The sequence below is a fragment of the Ursus maritimus genome, unplaced genomic scaffold (genome assembly GCF_017311325.1).
Source record: "Ursus maritimus isolate PB19 unplaced genomic scaffold, ASM1731132v1 scaffold_16, whole genome shotgun sequence".
Lineage (NCBI taxonomy): Eukaryota > Metazoa > Chordata > Mammalia > Carnivora > Ursidae > Ursus > Ursus maritimus.
Genome location: NW_024424008.1, coordinates 45,166,962 through 45,184,891, shown reverse-complemented (window position 1 = coordinate 45,184,891; position 17,930 = coordinate 45,166,962). Strand labels below are relative to the sequence as shown.

General features: G+C 44.7%; 1 protein-coding gene across 1 annotated transcript in view; it reads left to right on the top strand.

Moving 5' to 3' along the window:
• GRAMD1B (GRAM domain containing 1B) overlaps positions 1–17,930 on the top strand; it is a 233,120-nt gene that overhangs the window by 285 nt on the left and 214,905 nt on the right. Inside the window, exon 2 of the mRNA XM_040631103.1 lies at positions 26–276. Coding sequence (XP_040487037.1) covers positions 251–276 — 26 coding nt within the window. The 5' untranslated portion in view covers positions 26–250. The remainder of the gene's footprint in view (positions 1–25; positions 277–17,930) is intronic.

Sequence of the window (17,930 nt, the reverse complement as noted above, 5' to 3'; positions counted from 1 at the left end):
GTACCCTCCCACCCCGCCCCTCCAGGACACAGATCGCCGTCCCTGCGCCCACGGTGCCCGAGCCCTGAGCCCCTCGGGGAGCTGCGCTGCGGCCCCCACCCGGGCTTGGCTCCTCCGCTCTTTGCGTCTTCGGGTTCCACTCCTCCTCTCTGCTCCAGATGGGACTGGCTTTCCTCTTTGCAAAACCGGGCTCCCCGGGAGATGCGGTGAGCAGCAGGCAGCAGCCGGGGCGCCCCGACCGGCGGGCCCCATGAGTGTCTCTCCCAGCAGACCCAGGTAAGAACTTCTCTCGACCTTCCTCAGCCCTGGGAGGACCACACCTGGATGCCGGAGTGAGGATGGGGAAGCCAGGGGAACCTGGAGGCTGTGGAAACATTGGCGTGGGGGTGAGGGGTGCTGTTTGTTCTCTGAATCTTGAGTACAGCCTCGAAGTTACCGGAGGGCACAGTAAAGCTATTAACATGGATTGTGGCCTGGCTGTGGTGTCCCCTCCTGAGAGCTGGTGTCCCCAGGAGACCACTGGGATAGACTATCTCTCTCACGATTTTCCAGAGATGGCTAAGCTGGCTTCTTTCTCCATTCAGTTCCAGAGATGTGCTTAGGCAAGTGGTGAGGGCAGGGCTGTGGTAGGGAGATCAAGTCACCTCTCCAGCTTTCTGGCAAAAGTTCCTACTGGGGGCACTGGCTTTCCCTGTTCGAGTGGTGCTCCCCTCCCCCCACCAAGCTACCCACATCAATTTTATGGCTATTTCCTTATGTTGTAAAAGTCCACGATTTGGGAGAAAGACAAAGTGGACATCATGGGGTTTACCTGAAGATGCCTAGTGAGACTAGGGAGAGGTTCTGCTTTTCCTAATTTCCTCCTAGAATAGAGGTGGAAGGTCTAGTAATTGGAGGAACTCCTGCTTTGGACCTAGTGGTGCATGGAGTCCCATTCCAGAAGAAATGGATTTAGTCTTCTGGAATAGATGAGGAGATGAGAAGTTGTGGTCATTAGCATGAAGTTGTTAGAGCCCTAACAACTTGTTTGCACCCATCAGCCAGCCTCCTGCCTGGAGAAACTTCATTCCTCGGGGAGTCCTTTAGCAGGCCACATTGCTCCAAGGCCACATATGAACAAGCACCTGATAGTGCGCCCCCAGGCTGAGTTCTGGTGGGCCTGGAGCAGTTGTGGGGGGTGAGCAGAACTGAAGGGGGTGGAAAGATTGTGCACATCACATCCACTTGGAAGAGCCCCAGCTTTATCCAAGGAAGTTAAAAAAAAAAAAAAAAAGAAGACTTGTAAAAAAAATAATAAAATGTTTTCATGACAGTAGCAGATGTAAAACTCCCACTACTCTGGAAGACGATAAAGAAATTTGTGCAGGGGGCTGAGCTGTCTCCTCTGCCAGGGCTTATGTGGGCACATCACCTCTCAGAGATACAAAGAGTGTTTTATGGAGGAGGAGCTCTCTGCCTAGGGGCTTTTCAAGAGGGGCGTATTTCAACTGGGGCTCTCTCTTTGAGCTCAGGAAGCCAATATTGGAAACAAGTGGGAAATCTGCCTTTCTATCCCCCACCCCAAAGTCCTACTCAGCCCCTACTCTGATCTTGAGGCTCACCATAGAGCAGGCACATCAGAGAGAGGCATCCAGACTGTTGTTGTGGTGTGACCTGACCTTTTTCATTCAACATCATTTAGAAGGTTAGAGGGCAACATACAAACATGTCTCCTGTGTGAGCCGTTCAGTCTTATGCTCTGGGTGAGGTTAGCATTTATTCCCTCTTCAGCGGTGCCTCTGCCTTTGTTCCTTACTTGAAGATCACGTCTCTCTGGCTTATACCTGGTGTCCCTAGCTGTGCCTCCCCCCGCCCCATACTCAAAACAAACCGCCTGCCTTTGACAGTGTGCAGTGAGGCTGCTGGTGAGGTCACCCATGTTTGCCTGAACCCTCCTCCCGCCACCCCTTGGTGCATTTACTTTGTAACATGCCCAGCAGATCTTGTCCTCAGCTTGCAACTTGGGCCAAGAGCTCTGCTGGGTGTCATCACCATCATCAGTATTCAGGAGACCAGGTCCCCAAGGTTTACGTGGAAGTTCTGGTTTCCCTGGTCCACACACAAAGGCTGTTTGGTTGTGGAGATTTGGGGTTGGGCTTTGGTGTTAGTGTTGGAAGGAAACTGGTATGAGCAACCGATCCATTATGTAGCCAAACTGGGGTATTGCTATAGCACCCCAATTTGACACTGTCGCCAAATATGAGTGCCTTGCTCGATTTCTTGTCCAGATGTATTCAAGGATCACAGGCCTTGAATGAAATCACATCTCTAGGGCGCCTGGGTGGCTCAGTTGGTTAAGCGTCTGCCTTCGGCTCAGGTCGTGATCCCAGAGTTCTGGGATTGAGCCCCACTTCAGACTTCCTGCTCAGTGGGGAGTCTGCTTCTCCTTCTCTCTCTGTGTGCTCTCTCTCTCTCAAATAAATCTTTAAAAAAATAAAAGGAAAAGGAATCACATCTTTATAAGGTGATTGTGTTATAAAGGTGGTCCCTGCCACCACCTTATTCCAGCCTTTGCTTTTGGACCTTAGCAGTCCTTTCATGTCTTTGCAGATGAGCTCACTGTGTTCCCTGACCGGGCTTCCCCATCAGACACATCTGTAGTCTGTACACTTGAATCTGAACCACCAGCCCCAGGGCTGCAGGTGCACTCCGGAGGGGTTTTCACTGCTCTGGTCCCACCGCCTGCTGCTTTTACCAGGCGGAGTGTGGCTCTTTGGGCTGCTATGTACAATTCTGCGATGAATGATCACCCATTCCACTTGTCCTGCTGAGGGGTTGCTATCTCTTAGGGGTGCCTGCTACAGTTTATACTGTTTTGATTTTCATTGTTCTTTCAGCCTGATCAGGATCTTTTCTTTCTCTCTCTCCTTTCCCCCTTTTGCATCTGTGAATTGGTACATTTCATTTTCTGCCTAGGCATGATTACTCTTCAAATTGTGTGCTAAAATCATCATTTCCTTGATTTGATCCAAAACCCTAATGTGCCCAAAGCAGAAACACTGCATGTATCTTTTAAGTGCCGGGGTTCCATATACCCTTTATTTTGGTGCATACAAGGCTCTGGCTTCTAAGAGATGCCCTAGTATCCACTGTGCTTTGTACGCGGTGGGTATGCATTGCCCATCTGCACAAGGAATTAACATTGCCGCTAAGAGGCAGGAGGGTTACAGCAAAGGGGTGTGTGTGTGTGTTAGGAAATGGGATCCTGAGTAAGCTAATGCTGTTAGGAGGGTCACCTTCATTTACTGAAGCCTTATTTGGTGTGTGTGGCAATCGAGTTCTTTGGAGAGGGGAGTGCTTGGCAGTGGACTCAAGTATAGATCCGTAAGATGGGAATGATAATGGGAATGTAAGTTCTTGTCTAGAGTGGATTGACGATGAATCTGGGAGTTAGTGGTCTGCTGACTGCCTTTTCTGTTAGGCTTTCCTCAAGCCAACCATGAAGTTGTGTCTTCAGAGAAAGTCACTGGTCATTCACAGTAGGGGCACCACAGGCCAGAAGACCATTCTAGGCATAGTGAATGAGCTGAATGGGTAGTTCCATCAGCATATTAATGGCCATATTAATAGAAACAATCCAAATGCTTTGGTTTGAAACTAGGTCAAATAGTGGGACCTTTCTGACCCCAATAGGCATGAAGCGGGAAACATCTCTCCACCCTCAGCACCCACGTGGGCTTTTGGCCCAGCCCTGGAATCCCTGGTAAAACAAATTTTCCCTTTCTGAGCCTCAATTGTAGTAAGGCCAATGCGGAGGTGGCTGTGGGCTTCAGAGATCAGAAATGGAGAGTGAAACTTGAGCATTTATTTTTTTTTAAAAAACTTCAAAAAATTAAAAATTGATTTGTCCAAAACACAAGTCCAGGGAGTTACCACCTGTCTGCCCACCCTGACCCCTGCCAGGAGTTGTAGAGCTCAAGGAGTAATAAACGTATTTGGCTAGATGAAGGGGCGTGAAGAAAAGCAGTCCCTACAACTCATCTCCCACTTAATCTAATTGATCTCAGAAATCTCATCGTCACATTTTCAGTGTCTGGGACCTGGGGAAGGGGTAGGGGATAGAAATGGGAATGGGACAGAAGAGCAATTCCTAGAAAAGTCTGTGAGACCTGGGGAGCCTGGAATCAGCTGCTCCAGAAGGCGAGCTTGGCCCAGGCGAGGCTGTTGGGGCAAACAGGTCCCTGGGGAAGGAGAAAAAGAATAAAAATGATGCCGGAGGGGAGGGCAGGGCAGGGCAGGGCAGCAGAGAGAGGAAGCTGATGGAGTAGAAGGGAATGCAGAGACTAAGTGCAAGAGAAGGTGAAAGGAGAAGAGAGAAGAGAAGTGAAGGCAGTACCTTGCTTGCAGCTTCATTCTCTTCCCGTTTTCCTCTGGCAGAGGAAGAAAGCCAGCGATCCGGCCGAGCAGCATGGTTTTGTGCTCCTGGAGCCTTCTCATGGAAGCTGTCAAGCCTCAACCCTCCACGGCAGCTCCCTCTATTTTTACATTTTGCAGAATTGAAATTAAACAAATGACCCTGTGATGGCGTGTTCATGAAGATTTTATCCAGCACACCCACACAGCCAGTGCCGGCGTGGCTGAATATTTAGCATAATATTTCATTTAATCAGATAAGAAGGCATCCTCCAGAGAAGTCGGGCTTTGATAACAGCCTATGAAGAGCTGCTTTGATGAGGGTGGGCAGAAGCCAGAAAGGAACCTTGTTCTCTGGCTTGGTTGGGCTTGTTAGCAGGAAGAATTCCAGTTAACTGGATTCTGGAGGAGCTTAGCATTTCCTCTCTCATCCTTTTTTTTTTTTTTTTTTTGGCCCTGGGTTTGATTCCAGCCTTTGTGAGACTTCTTGGTCCATTTCTCCCTGGAGATCTCACTAAATGCAAAAGAAAGTGTTCACTTTGGCTGAACTTGCCCCGAGTGGAAGCCCTGCTTAGAGTCTGGGCACTCACCCTCTTTGTTGGCCTGCTCAGGGAAGTTCATGTGTGCTGGTGTTACAGTGCTTAGGCAGCAAGAAAAGGACGCTGTACATCTTGTACGTGGTTAGAACTCAGAGCAGATACTGTTTTGTTGGTTTAGACATGGACTTAGTTCCTTAAGTCCCAGGAGATATAGTAGCAATTAAATGCATGCCCCTGGCACATAACCATTCTTTTGGAGTAAAGAAAAACAACGCCTGTTAAGGGGACCAATTAATAAGACAAGGTTGGTTGGGTAGATGTAAAAATGCAAGACTCTTCAAAAGGCTTGTCACTGCCGTGCACATATTGGTGTTTGTGGGCTCTTTGCCACGAACATTGAATGTTTATCTGATTCTCCACCTGTTAACCTCTACAGTGCTGTTTTGACAAATACAGCAATAGAGGCTGGATAGCAAGACTGCTGTTGAATCAGTTCTGACTTCAAAAAGAGCAATGGATCGGACAGAGTGACTCAGAAGAAGCTCTTCTTTCTGCTGGCTAGCCTTGTAGAGGCTGATTGTTCCCTCCAGAACCAAACAGGCTTACTAGTCAGAGAATATTCCCTGCAGTGACTATAAAAAGGTATCTCCGTCTCTGACGCAGAGAGCGATTGAAAGCATTGACATGAGCCATATGGGTGTATGTTCCAAGGCCCAAGGAAATGAAGGATTGACAGTCTATTAAGACAGACGCAGAAGCCAATTTCCTTCCCTTCCCTCCAGTGGAGCATCCGTGTGTGTTTTCTCTCCGCGTTCTTTCTTCCTGGCTATCTGGTTCAGGCAGTTTGTATGGCATGGCTTTGTAGCCAAGGAAACTCTTATGCATCTAGGAGAAACAGGGAAAAAAGATAAACCAAGTCAGGACTTACCTTTACTACTGTCAAGTTCAAAGGATGGCCTCCCAGGTGTAAAGCCTCTGTCCATCACTCAGGTCTCTCAGCCCAATGATGCACGATTGCACAGTTCCGTCCCATAGCCACTGGAGGCAGAAGTGAACGTCCCCATCATTGCTTGGTCATATGTTGTCCCCAGACTTCTATACTTGGACTCTGAGCCTCTTTATTCTTAAGTCTTTATTTAAATGAATCCCCAGAATGAACTTTTCAGCTTGTTTGGAAGTAGAGAGCTTACACAAAGTCTTTATCCAAAAGTTTCCCCCTTCCTGGTGAGGATGACATAGTTAGCCATCTCATAGCAGTATGGACAGTTAAAAAGCATCTTGAACCCTTCATTATTATTATTTTTATTACTGCTGAAATACCATTGGTATTATATGGTACTGAGCATAGACCTCTTTGTTATGCAGAATTATTATTATCTGCATTTTATAGTTGCAGAGCACAGGACGTACAGACACAATGTCCAAGATCACAGCAGGAAGTGGTAGAGTTAGAACCTAAACCAATGTTCTATTTTTAAATACTGTGATCTATTCTTAAATACTGTTCTTGAATACTAGGATACCATTCTTTCTCTTGTGGATTCCACCCTAAATTTTCAATGTCCTCTTTTTTTCCATAGCCTCTCCCATGATCTGTCATTAGGTCTTTATTTCTGTGGGTAAGGGGTATACAAGTGTCTCCTTGTAGCTGGAACACAAAAAGATTTCTTAAAATATAGATACCTATGCAGACCTAATTAAAGGACTTTAGAACAAAGAAGTAGACTATTACTTTCTTTGGTGCTTCCTGCCTTCCTTTTATGTTTTGGTATGTAAATCACTGCCAAATTTTCTTGACATTTAAGTCAAAGAAATGCTGAATGAAAGTTGGCATTATACCTACTCCTTATAACTGCGATGTCCCTCCTTCTCTTGTAGATTACCTTGAAGGAAGAATCCTGCCCCCTAGCCTGTTCCAGTGGAACCAGTGGCTAAACAAATTTCTGTAAGACAAAGAAAGTATAGGAGAATTTGAGGGAAACTGGCACTTCCGAAAGAGAGCTGAGGCAAGTCCCTTAGGATTCAAATCCCTGAAAATCTGTCTTTTGAGATCTTTCTTCATGTTGGCTGAGGCCATTCCCTCCATTTGAACTCAGTTGGCAACAGTCAATAGAGAGTGTTAATTTCTGGTCCTGGCTGGTGTTTTACGTGCATGAGCTTCCTGCTATTTGTCTGAAAAAGCGCAAACCCAGGTAAATCAGACTGTGCTGATGGCTTTATTTAGCAGTTAGACCAACCCAAGCTGAATGATATATTTTGGCTTGTCAAGAAGCAGGAACAAGTTAGCAGGGACCGTAGGTGTGTGTTCTTAGAGTGTTTGCCCAAACATGGATGAGAGGAGAGGATTTATAAAACTGAGTTTTAAAAATTAATTTCATCTATTCTTTTTTTTTCTCCTAAAATATGATCATTCTTTTTTTTTTTTTTAAAGATTTTATTTATTTATTCGACAGAGAGAGACAGCCAGCAAGAGAGGGAACACAAGCAGGGGGAGTGGGAGAGGAAGAAGCAGGCTCATAGCAGAGGAGCCTGATGTGGGGCTCGATCCCATAACGCCGGGATCACGCCCTCAGCTGAAGGCAGACGCTTAACCGCTGTGCCACCCAGGCGCCCCAAAATATGATCATTCTTAACATGTCTAGGTGGCATAGGAACCGGAGTTCAGTGCTAGTGCTAGATTTCAATTCTTCTACCTGAAGCCTGATCTCTCTTAGCAACAGCCAAATTTAATTTAAGGTTTGAGCTTTTGGGCTCTCTTGTATACCTGCATTAAAATCATGGTGCTGCGATCAAGTTTTGAGAACTGACCTTGGGAGAGGATAAAAAGTGGTACAAACAAGACCGAAATAGGAGAGCAAAGAATCCAGATATTTGCACTTTTTGTGGCGTTCATTCCTCTGTGAGCAGTGGAGGGAAATGAGTTGATGGATTGGAATGTAGGTTTTGCAGGGCACTGATGAAATGTTCTTATCTCTTGTTCTTTTCTACTGCGGTGTCTCTACCAGCTGTGGATAGGATGTAATATGTTCTTACCCCAATTTTATTCTGTTCTTGTTTGTTTCTGTCATATTTTTTTTAACCACATCCCCTCTTATATTCTTGCAAGAAATGCCCGTCAAACAAGAAACCAGTTGAATATTGAGGATGCAGAGTTGCATAAGATGATTCTTTCTTCAAAGAGCTCATGGTTTCTAGTAAGGAGGATGGAGTAGATGAGTCAAAGACAACTTGTTAACGGCCCTAAAGAGGTAAGAATAAGGTGGCGTGGTAACACCAAGTCCAGAGCAGTGAGCAGAACAGCCCAGGTCAATCAGTCTGAGAAAGCTTGTTCAGAAAAGGTTATATTTGAGCTGGGTTTTAACGGGCGAGTAGCCACATTCCAGATGGAGAGGGACAAAACCTTCTAGAAGGTGAGGCAGCGAGCCTGGAGCAGCGAGCTGGAGTCAGATCGTGACGGTCCACTTTATACAGCTTGTACTTAACAGAAGCGACTGGGAGCCGAGACTTTTTTCAACAGGAGGGCAAGAACAGATTTGGTTTTTTAGGAAAGTAGCCAGTAGCCACGCGGAGGGTTAACAGAAACAGGGAGAATCCAAAGACCAGGTGCTGTAAAGGGGCTGCTGAGTAGTCCAGGTGGGATTTGATGGGGGTCTGAAATCGGGCAGGAAGGTTGGAAAGGAATATCCAGCTTTGAGAATTAGTTTAAAAAGGAGTTCTTAAGAGGTAGTAGCAGGTGGATGGTGGAGGCTGAGGGAGGGAAGAGTAAGAGCCATAGATCAGTAACGTTCTTGCTGGATGTCCTCTGAATGGGGCCATTGGTCATAAACTGAGATGTGAAATACCAGAAAGGAAGCATAGTTGAAAGTGAAGGTAAAGAGAGCAAAATTTGAGCAGAATGAGAATTGAAAAGAAGCGATTGGAGTAGAGCTATAACGAGTTTCATTTGTAAAGTTAGCAAAAATTGGGAAATTTTTTCACAATGAAATTATGAAGGAAAAGGGGATGAGAGCAATATAGTAACATTGCCCAGAGCATAGGACTTGAAGGCAACAGAGAGTTCTGGAGCACTGTTCTCAATATTTGAGTAAGAGGAGGACATGACAACCTAGAAGTAAGAATGAAAAGATTTTTAAGAAGAGGGGAGTCACTTGAATATGCTTTTCAATAAAAAGGAAACTGCTAGATAGAAAGGGAGGGATTGAAGATAATAGGAAGAGAAGAGACAGCTAAGAGAGCAGAGTTCTTAAGAACTCAGAAGCTTAAAAAAAAAAAAGAACTCAGAAGGTAACAGAATCTGGCAAAAAACAAGGGGGGGATTAAATTTGTAGAGGGAAGAATGGAAGGGTACCAGTATTTATACCTGCCAAGCATCGTGCTAGGTATTTTATGTTTATTGATTTATTTCATTTTCATTAAAACCTTGCAAGGGGAGAGGAAGAACGCCCCTTTCTTTGGAGGAGATTGGAAATCAGCAAAAGGTGTTACTTTCAGAAGTGCAGGTGTGAAGAACCACTGACAGTAGCTTCAAGTAGTAACTTTTACTTCCTCTGTGAAGAAGAGGTGAAATCATCTTCTGAGAGTAGAGTAGAAAGTGAGGTAAAGAAGAATGGAAAACTTTCAGAGTGTCAAAATTACTGACTTTGGACAAGCAGAAAGATTTCCCTATAGAGCTGACACCTGTTGAAGCTGGAAAACATACTCTGTGGAGGCGTCGTTGCCTCCATCCTCCGCCTCCCTGGAGCCGGGCAGAGTGAGCAGCTGGTTGGGGTTCTCTTGGGGAGGAGATGCATCACATGGGGTTGGCAAAACCATGAGGCCTTGAGAGTGCTGTTGAGACTTGAGGAAAGGGACTTCAAGGAGAGTAAAGCCAGAAGGGGGCAGATAAACTGGGAGAAGACAGAGAAGGGATTTAAGGGAGGTTGAGATTGTGAAGATGTCAGAGGTTCTCTCTTTGAGATTCTGGGGTTGACATCGGGGTAGAAGGTGGTTTCAAGCAGGATGCTTGTCAGTGACCCCCTGCTTTAAATTGGCATTGTCTTATTTGTATTATCAAAAGATGGAGTTGTTTGTTGTTGGGTGGGTGACCAAGAAGGGCTGTGAAATTGCACCTTGGATGATCCCCATCCATTTGCTGGGGTGAGTTAGGTGTGGCCTCACTGGGAACAGAGTGCTGTGCTAGATGACTCCTTGTGTCTGCGTCCACCAGGCGCAGAGCCCAATCAACAGGTATTTTGAAGAATATCTAAAACATGTGACTGTAGGCTTTTTCCATCTGGTACTTTTGAAAGTCCAAGCCACAGATGTTTTGTTTTGTTTTAATGGGCTTTATTATTTTATTTTATTTTATTTTATTTTATTTTATTTTATTTTATTTTATTTTATGTCATCAGTAGCTTAAAATAAATGTATCCCTTCCAGAAAACATTTTCTGTTTCTCAGTTCATGAACTTTAAGGTTCAAAAAGTGAATTTTCTGGGCCATTCCCCACACACCATTCCAGCCAGGTAACATAATGGCTTCCATTTTCATCCAATCTGGCATATCAGAAGGGTTGATTCACCACTGGGCCACATGCTTCCTCCCAGTGTTGTCACCAGAAGCTAAGCTAAGCGTATCATGGGCCTGCTGAGGCGGACAAAGGATCTTTTTGTCATTGAGGGAACAGCTCCAGCAGGTGATGAGCCCTGCCTGTCTGGCCCTTTCTGACTTGTTCCTGTTAGAGTTCTCTATGGTTTGTCTTATCTGGATGCTCGGTCTCCACCCGCCCCCCACCTCCCACCCCCAGACTCAGCCTCAGGCTCCCTGTTTCTAGGTATTGTTGGCTGGATCATTACAACGTCTGTAGTTTGGTGCAACTGCACGTCTCTGTTCTGCACATAAAACCCCAAAAAACACAATCTCTAGGTATCTGTGAACAACTGGTGTCATCCAAAAAGAAAGAAAGAAAAAAGCTTTAGAAGTCAGGAAAAAATGTTTCAGCTGTGTTTTAACTGCCTGTTTGTTTGTTCACCTCAATTACAGAGCACTGAAGCAAGGTTTTAAAACATCCTTTCTAGGTCAGTCTGCTGTCCTTCCTTACAGCCAGTTCTGGTTTTCTCCAAGACTGTTACAGTGGCGGATCAAATGCAGGGCTTTAGTGTAGACAGCAAACACAATTACCCAGGCAATAATCTGTCAATGTGGCCTTCTAATGATTCAGTCATTACTTAGCTTTATGGTGAGCTCTGGATAAGAAATATTAAGAATTAAGATGTCTGTTGCCTTCTGTAGTTTCACTTTTATGGATTCTTGGCTGTTTAGGGGCCTAGAATCATCTCATTTAACCTTTTACAGGTGAGGAAAATGAAGCCCAGAGAAAAATCAATTATCTAAGTCCATACATTTGGTTGGTGGCAGATCTGGGACTAGCACCCCCGCCCCCCTCACTTCTTGAGATAGAATTTGTGTTAGCAATTTAATCTTCAGTTGCTGGAGGAGAATATTTTGAGGTGATATTTTGAGTTGAATGGTGTTCCACTTAGGTGACAGCTTGTGGGGGCAGGATGTAAAGTTCTCTGGTCCTCAGTTTGCCCTGTTATCTTGTAAGGTTTTTGTTTTTTTTTTTTAAAGATTTTATTTATTTATTTGACAGAGATAGAGACAGCCAGCGAGAGAGGGAACACAAGCAGGGGGAGTGGGAGAGGAAGAAGCAGGCTCATAGTGGAGGAGCCTGACGTGGGGCTCAATCCCGTAACGCCGGGATCACGCCCTGAGCCGAAGGCAGACGCCCAACCGCTGTGCCACCCAGGCGCCCCTCTTGTAAGGTTTTTATTTCGTACCCGCTGGATGAACTGAGGGGCTGAATCGATTGCACCCTTCCTTCATTGTATGGTGGGTGTGTGCATAAGGGAGAGTAATTTGAATGGGTAAACTTTGCTTTACCAGTACACATTTAAAACTCATGTGCAAATAAAAATTGATCTTCTGATTGTTTATAACATGTCATCCTCTGTTAACAGGCAAAGATTTGGGTTTTAAAGATTTTATTTATTCATTTTTATTTTAGAGAGAGAGAGGGAAAGCACGCATGTGCAGGGGGAGGGACAGAGGGAGAGAGAGAATCCCAAGCAGACTCTGCACTGAGTGTGGAGCCTGATGTGGGGCTCAGTCTCATGACCCCAAGATCATGACCTGAGCTAAAACCAAGAGTCGGACACTTAACTGAGTGAGCCACCCAGGTGCCCCTAACAGGCAAAGATTTGAGTTGGTATTGAGAACTGACCCTTTCTAAAACATAATTGGTTTCTTGTATAGCTGAGAGGATAGAACCACACAGAGCGACATTAGGGTTTACCTGATCTTATAGGTAGAAGATTTGATGGTGTGGATGAATTTACCATAATGTGGGCATGGATTTCCCTGACTGCCAGTCACTGGTCACCTGGCTTCTGGCCTGCTAAGGTATGACACAGACTCTGTGTGTGGCCTGCCCTAGCAGGGAAACCTGAGCCAGCGTTTGGCCTTTTGGAAGAAGTGGAAGCACTCCCATGTCACTGCTCTGGGCCTTATTGATCACTTTGGTGGCTTAGATGCCTAGTGTTGGGACGCCTGAGTGGCTCAGTTGGTTAAGCATCTGCCTTTGGCTCAGGTCGTGATCTCAGGGTCCTGGGATCCAGCCCCACATCAGGCTCACTGCTCAGCGGGGAGCCTGCTTCTCCCTCTCCTGTTCCCCCCTGCTTGTGCTCTCTCTCTCTCTGTCAAATAAATAAATAAAACTAAAAAAAAAAAAAATAGATGCCTAGGGTTGCAGAAGCTGGTACTAAGCAAGTACCCCTAACTCTGGGATTTTTGTCACTCCACAGGACAGGCATACTGGAAAAGGGCAAAAAACATGCTTAGGAAGAAGGGAATCTCCATGGTAAATCTCTTACCTATGTAGATGGGAGAAGATCATTTGACCATCCATAAGAAAATGGCTGGGAACCAATGAAGCTGCTCATAAGAATATTACAGAAGTTGAGGCACTGGGATGGCTCAGTTGGTTAGGCATCTGACTCTTGATTTTGGCTCAAGTCATGATCTCAGGGTCATGAGATCAAGGCCCATGTGGGGCTCCACGCTAAGTGTGAAGTCTGCTTGTCCCTCTGTCTCTGCCCCTCCCCCTGCTTGCTCTCCCTCTCTCTCTCCCTCTCCCTCTCCTTCTCTCTCTCTCAAATAAATGAACAAAATCTTAAAGAAAATTATGGAAGTCCTCTGAGAAAATTTCCTAGTTTCTTGTCTCTGACTCTGTGGAACATGAGTTGATAAATTATATTGTAGAGCCCAGACAGAAATCATACAGGCTCTTTTTGCCAGAGCTTGAGGTCCCTGAGAGTTAAGCTGTACAGAAGTCATGGTCATTGTGGAGAATTATTTCTTATTTGCTGATTATTTTGCTCTCTGATTTTGCTTTCCCCAGGGAGAATCCCATCTGGACAAAATATCCGTTAACAGCCATGTAGTCATCCATGTTAATAGCTTTACTGAGTGTGTGCTCAGCCGTGCTAGCCGCGAAGAGAAGTGGGAGATGTGTAGGTGTCTCACTGTGTCAGTGGTCCCTATGCTAACACTATTTTCCTGGTCTGTTCAAATGCTATACCTGCTTCCAAAATGTTAAACTATGTTGTCATTTGGATTGTCCCTATGTTATCTGTGTTGTTGTTGCCGTCTGTTCTTAAATCATCATTCAGTAATTCTGTGTTTTGTCTGTCCGATTCTCCCCTGCCACAGTCAAACCAAATCACATCTTCCAAGGTAGGCCGTTTTGCTGTTGAGTCTTGGAGATAAAAAATGGTAATGCAAAGTAAACATGACTCTACTACTTACAGCCACCTTCCTCCCCCATAATCAACCACTGTCTCTGTTGAACTTTTAACTGAAACCACAGTCCAGAGTTTCAAGGAGCCATCTCTCAAACATGGGTATCATTAAGGTCCAGAGATTTCTTACCACAGATTTACTATGTTTGGAATAAAAGCTAGAGAGCAGCCTAGCTCACGTCTAACGCAGGAAGGGCAAGTTAAAAACAGTCTTGGCATCCTTCAGATCACTGACCCCACAGGCATGACAACCTTCATGTTTTGTTTTGATAATAGCCTCGTGGTGCACTTATCTGCCATTTGGTTAAATTATTGCAAAGCAACAGACAGTGACCCTCTGCTCGTATTTCTAAATCACCCCAGTGTAAAGCTAATGGGCTCTCACTCTGTGCTTACTGCTCAGATCATGAGATGACAGATGCGGAAGAAGCATGCCCAAAAATGAGCTGTTTTAAGGTTCTGTTGCTGGGTTGCTGTAGCTCAGGTAGGGTGTGATGGCATCTGTCTTCCCCAGTGTCCTTTCCATGAGTGAGCTTCCTTCAGAGTAGTCCTAGGCTTCCAGTAAAAGATATTCATTTCACCAGGCCTAATCTCTATCCGAAGAATCACATCATCTTCATCATCATTATCTGTCGTCTTTTACTGAAACTTCTCCCATGTGCCAAACTCTGTCCTAAGCACAGTACGTTCATGATCTCACTTAGCTCATACCACCACCATGAGTCAGTATTATTAATTTCTCAATTTTACAGATAAGGAAACCAAGGCTTAGGGAACAGTGACCTTTCAGCGTTATTTTACTAGTGTTAAGAGCTCTGATTTCAAGCCTGATCTTCCAATACGGCTATGTTACATGAAACCAAGCTGTCAGAAACTATTTACCAGGCATCTCCTTATCTAAGCTACTTTATTAGGTTTATGGGGGTGGGGGTACAAAGAGGCATAAGATACTTCCCATTCCCTCGTGGCTGCAAATGTGGTTGGGCAAGAAGTCATTTTAAAAATAATTAACAATACACTAAATGCTCAATATGTGGAACGTAGTGATATATTTAGTAAGGAAGAGGTCTTGAAGAAGGTGAGATTCACACTGGGCCTGTTCTTGAACAGTGGACAAGATTTACATAGCTGGAAAATCAAGAGGAAAAGCATTTCACATGAGGAAAGTGATATGAGCAAACCCTAAAAATGAGCAAGTACAAGGCACGTTATATTGTTGAAGGGTGAAGGGTGAAGGGTGGTGGGGGTGGGTAGAGTTACCCAGGAATGAGGTATTCGTGTACTCATCTGTTTGGTCAACAGATATTTGAATATGTCTACTACATGGAGGTATTCTGTAGGGGAAGAATAAGAGATGAGGTTGAAAAGGTAGAGTAGAGCGTTACCGATACCAAGTTCAGGAGCTGGGACCTTATCTTGTAGACACAAAGTTTACAATCATTAGTCTGGGGGCTATAGGTGGATTTCAAAACCTTCTCTGAAGAAGTTCCAAACTAGTTATCTCTGTCCTGTCCCCCTGCCCCAGGTTTTTCTGGACTCCACATTGGAGGGTGGGCATTCCTCTGACGAAGACATCTATTTATCTGTTTGGAGAATGCCCGTGTTTAGGGACCAAGGGAAGAAGGAAAGTCAAAGAAGGACAGATTGGGGAGTTAGGCTGCTGTCGTGTCTCCGATGCCCAGAAGGAGAGTGTGAAGAAAGTACAGAGGGAAAGAGTTTGTGGGTGTTAAAGAAGAGATGAGATTACAGACTAAGAGAGATTTGATGCTTTTGAAATTGGATGATTGGTCTATCAGTGATGGTAGAGAACACATTTCAGTGGTGTGCTGGGGACAATAACCTTATTGCAGGATATAGAGATGATCGTCACAGCAGTAGAGACTGCTCGTTTTATAAGTTCAGTTCAGCCAAAAGAGAAGAAGATAATAACAGCAGGGGCACAGAATCGATCAAAGTTTGGGATTTTTTTTCCCTCAAAATGGGCAAAACATATTTGAAGCTCTAGGACATGGACAGAGGAAGAAATTGAAGACATTGGAAATGAAGGATATAACCAAGGGAACTCTTCCTGTCCACTGGGATTTTGTGGCGTTGTGTTCTAACAATAACTGGATGGGTAGAACTTTCAAACACTGGATGATTGTATTGGCACAGTTATTACGTCCTTTCCATACTCCCCACTGAGTTCTCTATCCTTAAACCATAAGCCTTTATCATCCATGTACCTGTCTGCTATTGTGGTGACTGGGTGTCGGTGATTGTCAGTATATTGCTGGAGCTTCTCTTTTCTCAAACAGATGGGTTTCTGGTTGAGCTGGTTTGCAACCCCTTACATTTCTGTCTATCTGACTGTTTTTCTTTAGTTTTCCATCCTTGTGACCTGGGACTTTTGGATTACTGAAGCCTTTCTGTTTTGTATGGATGAATGAATGAATGAATGAATGAATGAATGAATGAATGAATAAAAGAAAGAAAGAAAGAAAGAAAGAAAGAAAGAAAGAAAGAAAGAAAGGAAATTTGACACAAAGATTCATCCACCCAGGAACATATGTGTATGCACATGCACGTGTGTGTATACACATTGATTTTTATTTTATTTTATTTTATTTACTTGAGGAGAGAGAGAGAGAGAGAGAGAACACGAATGGGGGGAGGGGCAGAGGGAGAGGGAGAAGCAGACTCCCAGCTAAGCAAGTGCATGGGAGACAGGACCCATAGGCAGGAAGAGCTGCTATATACACATATTGAAACACAATGTATTTCAGCATTTACCTACAGAGCAGCTACTATGTGCCAGAGACTATGTTAAGTGTTAGGGTTGCAGAGAAAAGTTATAGGCCTTGCTGTCAGAGATGTTCACTCTATGAGGGAAGAAGTCCCATTTGCAAATGGACACTTTATGTCTAACGTGATTAGGGCAAAGACAGAAGTATGGCCAGGTGCTTTTGTAATGAAAGAGGTGCACTCAGCCCTGCCTGGGAGTGTGGCGAAAAGTTTCCTGGAGGAGGTGATGCTTAAGCAATTATATTTTGAAGGATAAGTGAGAGCAGGCAGAGAAAGTCTATGCAAAGTCACGGCCGAAGAAAGTATGGTTTTTATAGAGAACATTAAGTTATTTTGGAGTTATCAGAGTATAAAGTAAGAGGGACGGCTTGAAGAAGGAGATGTGCCTAGGTAGGTGCCCTGGGTGAGGGTATCAGGGACCTTACATGCTATGCTGAGATACTTACACTTTGTTCCAAAGACAGTGGGAAGCTGTGAAGAATTTAAGCAGGGTAATGTCATAATCATCTTTATGTGCAGATCTAGTATGGTTGCAAATGATTGAGTCAAGAGAGTGATTCAATTAAAAATGTTTCTGGCTTCAATTTGGTGGAAACCAAACTAATAGCCGCTTAAATATGTGATGATATTTTTCATGCAAGGAGGAATCTAGAGCAGGCTGGTATGTGGCATTGGTTTAGACACCTGACCATGCAGTGAAGGACCCAGGCTCATTTTTGAGCCCCCTCATTTTTGCTTTTGATCCTCATGCTGTTACTTCATGGTCATGAGAAGGCTGTTACTGCTCAGGTATCATGATCATGTTCAAGGTGGACAGAAGGGGAATGTGGTGGTACCAACAGTGTCTGCCCCCTTTCAAGAAGGCACAGGCTCTCCCAGAACCTTTCCAGTACACTTTTCTTCATATCTCATGGGCCATCACTGGCTACAGAGGAGACTGGAACAAAATATTTAGTCTTTCTAGCTTCCATAATAAGGAAGGGCAAAGAAAAAAAAGGCATTTGACTTGAGTGTTGAGTTAGCCAACCAATAGTATACATCACCCACATTTATCTCTAGCAGGTGTAGAGATTGGACTGCCTTCTGGTGAATAATATTCTATGCCAGGCAGTGAAGGAGGCAAAGTACCCAACTCAAAGCAAAACAGTCAGCATGTGTTGTAGCTTTTAGAAGAGAAAAAGCCAGAAGAGGAAGAGCACTGGGGCTTGTGCCATTAGCATTGTTTGTGGCCTGGGTGTCATAAGGGCCTTCTCCCTGCTGAACCAGTAGATGTCTGGCTCATCCCCAGGTTGGTTGGTGAAAATTGACAAAATCCACCTTTCTGCCATGGAATTAACTTCTCTTTTCCCTCTTTACATGCCTCATAATCAATCAATCA